Source organism: Bidens hawaiensis, unplaced genomic scaffold, assembly GCF_021521415.1.
Source record: "Bidens hawaiensis isolate Kalapana, Puna unplaced genomic scaffold, B.hawaiensis_p1.1 tig00008655_1, whole genome shotgun sequence".
Taxonomy (NCBI): domain Eukaryota; kingdom Viridiplantae; phylum Streptophyta; class Magnoliopsida; order Asterales; family Asteraceae; genus Bidens; species Bidens hawaiensis.
The window spans coordinates 893870-897915 of record NW_027491625.1 but is presented as its reverse complement, the minus strand read 5'-3'; the positions used below and the strand labels follow the sequence as shown (position 1 = coordinate 897915).

The window sequence follows — 4046 nt, the reverse complement described above, 5'->3', positions numbered from 1 at the left end:
CAGCCGGCTGTACCTTCTTGGAAACCTACCTTCGGCTATAAATACTCCAACACCTTGGAATGGTATGGACACATTACATTACATTATCTGATATCTCATTATCTTATCTTCTCTAGCAATCTCTTAATATACACTTATATTCAAGAGCAATCTAGTCTGATTCTCACGCCGGAGGGTGGTCACTAGGAGGTACCCCCCCCCCTTCTCAGTGACGAGCTCACGGTGTCTGTTTTGCAGGTCATCAGAAGAACCATCTTTGCCGGACCTAACCCCTCGTGGGAAACATCTATTTAACCCCCAGATTATCCGTAATCTGCCCGGGGTCAATTAGTGTTTCTTCAACTACTTTATTTGTAATTCATAGATTTAATTTGTCTAAACACAATTAATAGTTAAAACATAGTCACTTCTCCATATTTTACTCTACATTTTTACCCCATGCAAATAAGGGTTAACATGAGACCTTTTTTAATAAAACCAGAGTGTTTCTTGATTATTGCACACAATATTTTATAAAGGCTTAAAACAATACTTATATCCAAGTTGTCATTTGATTATCTTAAATACATCATCATATTCTCTAATAGTTCTTGGCTAATGAAAGTATATATAGCACCACATGAACTTCATATGTAAATCCATAAGGAAAAATAGGTGAATCCCATCGCTAAGTTAAATCATTTAGGGGATTGACCCGAACCAACAAACCTTGATCAAACTCTGGCATAGGAACCCTCTTAAAGGATTCATCTTTCTTAATTAGCTCCCAAGTGAATCCGGTCACCTGACGATGCATCATGACTAAAGTTTCCATTTTCGCGAGCTCAATACCAGGACACATCCTAGGCCCAGCTCCAAACGCCACGTAACTAAAAGGTGGCGGTGGGACCTGTGTCTCAAAACGAGTTGGGTCGAACATGGTTGGATTTTCGAAAATGCTATCATCCATATGTGTCATGGAGGCTGATAGCAACACCTGAAAAAACATAATATAAAATTATTAATTATAAGTCTTTTGTGTAATGATGTTTTGTGTCCTCAGTCCTAATTGATTAATCATTTATATCATACTTGCCACCCTTTTGGAATTATGAATCCTCCATACTCAATATCTTGTCTAGCTCGTCGAAAACTCAAAGTCACAGGAAGGTTTATTCGCATCATCTCGGTTGCTACTCTCCATGTGTACTTCATCTTGGTGAGATCTTCCCATGTCAAAGAGTATTCGGATGCTTTATTACCAACGATTTCTTGTTGTTCTGCAATCTCAAATATACGTCTTAGCTTGATAGACGGCTTATATGTGCAAAAACATTATGTATGTATGACATGATCAATGGATATATTATGGCATATGATTTTGCAATGCTTGTAACAAAATGAGGGCAAACATATGTTACCTTGAACTATAGTAGAGTAAATAGATTTATTGTTAGCCAAAAGCCTAACCAAGAATGTAAGGACGGAGGTTGTCTCGTATCCAGCAATCATCACAACGATGATGTTGTCAACGATCTCCTCTTCAGACATCACTGTTAAGTTGTCGTCATCACGAATGCTAAGCAAGGAAGTAATTAGATCTTTATGAGGGTCACTTTGTTGATTTTGTTTAAGTGCGTCTCTTTTCTCGTGTATAAGATGTATAAGCATCGACACAAGCTTCTTCCTTGCAATGATCGCGCGATTGTATTTGGTGAAAGGCAAACTTATTGGAATTGACAACACACCTTCAATCATATCTTGAAAAAGTGGTAGCATTTTCTCTCTTTTGGGTCCTCTTTCAATCCCGAAAAGAAGCGAACAAATTACGTTGAAGGTTAAGATCTTGATCAAGGGTTGCACCTAGTCATTATAGAGAATAAGTAAATAATAAAATCTGATGCAATGCGTGTGTGTATATAAGTAATTATATTAAAGTATATTAAAGCCAAATTTGAGTTTAACAACTTATAACAAGTGTTCTAATCAATACTTCACAATTCACATAACAGTTGAATATTATTAGATTTCAAATGCTAATTCTGAGACGGATAAATTATTGTTACCTGGACCTCATGTTTACCATGCCAATGCGATACAAGGTGGTGCCGGACTTCTTCGTCTACTTTTGCAACATATTGTTTCAACACTTCACGCTTAAGAAGCGAAACTAGGGCCGCTCTTACTCGTTTGTGATCATTGCCAGACAACTCGATTATATTTTTGGAACCCAAGATCCTACTGATCGACGGTGGTTGAGTGTTGGTGAGTAGGTTCCCATCACAAGTGTATATGAACTTATTTGCGGTTGGACCATGCAAAACAACCGTCGGGTATCCAAAAAGACTTGCTTTCCAAACAGGGCCGTGGCATGTTATTCGTTCTTGAAACCATTTATCGACACTATCGGTCTTCAAGGCCTTTAAAAGGCCGAGGCTTTGTCCTATCACCGGCAGCCCCAACGAACCAGGGGGTAGTCGATCGCTATACTTCTTATGCTGTAAAAGGAAAAAAGTGGGAACCAAAATCAACAACAAAGATGTTAATAAAGTCATATAAACCATGACTAGAAAGAAAACACAACGTATTATGAGATCAGAGTTCCATGTATATATACATAAGCTAATTATCATTTTATGTAAATGGCATCAACAGGAAGAGATCCATTTTTCATCAAATTTTCCGGAAGACGAATCTGTATTATTATCTAACTATATTTTAAATTTGTTTAGGGTGCTGCTAAACATACCCCCTCCCCCTTACACCATTTTTACTAAATATACACCCCCCCCTTAACTTATTAGATAAATTACTATTACCCTTTAACATTATTTATATACATATTAGTCCCTACAACATATTTTTCACTTAATAATCTTCACTACATATATCAAATTAAAAACTATCAAGTATTACTATTAATTTATTTTTTAGTATTAATATTGTAAATGTTTATAATATATTTTTTTAATTTTAATAGTATATATATTTATAATATCCTTATATTACCTCTTTATCTTTTACAAAATAAACCCGAAACTCGAAAACCTAAAACCCTAAACCCGAACCCTAAACCCTAAACCCGAAAACCTAACCTTAAACCCGGACCCTAAACCCTAAACTCTAAACCCGAAACCGGAAACCCGAAAACCCGAAAACCTAAACCCTGAACCCGAAAACCTAAACCCTAAGCCCGAACCCTAAACCCGAAACCCTAAACTCGAAATCATAAAAAAAACGCAACTTGTAAAAAGATATATGAAATCCTTGTTTTTGTGGTAATTTGGTAATTATATAATTTCAAGGGGTAATATTAAAGTTGGTTTTTCCAGGGGGGTTATGACAAGCAACCAGGTGGGGTACATTTAGCCTGACCCTTTGTTTATTGTCCATCTAATTTTTTATAGAAGTTTTAAAATGTTCGATGTCAACAAGGGAATAATTACAAGTTGTATTAATCAATTAATAATTAGTAAGATATATTAACATTTTAGTGCAAATGCATATATAAACGGTCTAATTATCCCAAAATTTAATCATTTTTTTTGCTGCTAATTGTTGAATTCTAAATTTAATCATAATTCGTCATTTACTAACATCCATGCATATATGTTATGATGTCGTTTTCTGATGCTTAAACTTTGTCTTGCATCATATTTTAGCCTTACTTGTCTGTTACTGGTTTCAAACTTTTGCAAATATTCTGTATAGATTAAATAATAAGAGCAAACAACACATATATCGTGCTAATCGATCTTGTATTATCATATTAAAATGATACGTAACAGTGGCGAAGCTTGGACGTGAACGTCGGGGGGGGGGGGGGGGCGTACTAAAAATGTGTAAAAAATTTCACAAACTAGGGGGGGCGAGCTTAAAATTTTGGTCAAAAACAGGTAAATTTACACTGCGTATAAAATACTTCAGACGAAAAACGGCTAAATTTACACTAACGTGCGAAAAAACAGGGGAGGCCGGGGCCACCCCAAACCCTCATTATCCTTCCCCTCTGGTACGTAAGGTTTAGAGATTTATTTATTTAAATAATTAACTTTTGTTTCGGGGTT

The 4046-nt window shown here is 35.9% G+C and overlaps 1 protein-coding gene across 1 annotated transcript; it reads right to left on the bottom strand.

The window, feature by feature from the left end:
• Positions 1-667: 667 nt before the first annotated feature.
• Positions 668-2550, bottom strand: LOC143529702 (cytochrome P450 716B1-like). The gene is made up of 4 exons (XM_077025436.1): positions 2046-2550; positions 1401-1842; positions 1072-1259; positions 668-976 (listed from the first exon to the last, which is right to left on the bottom strand). The coding sequence occupies exons 1-4, from the start codon at positions 2541-2543 to the stop codon at positions 668-670; spliced, it is 1437 nt and encodes a 478-aa protein (XP_076881551.1). The 5' UTR covers positions 2544-2550.
• Between the last annotated feature and the right edge of the window lie 1496 nt (positions 2551-4046).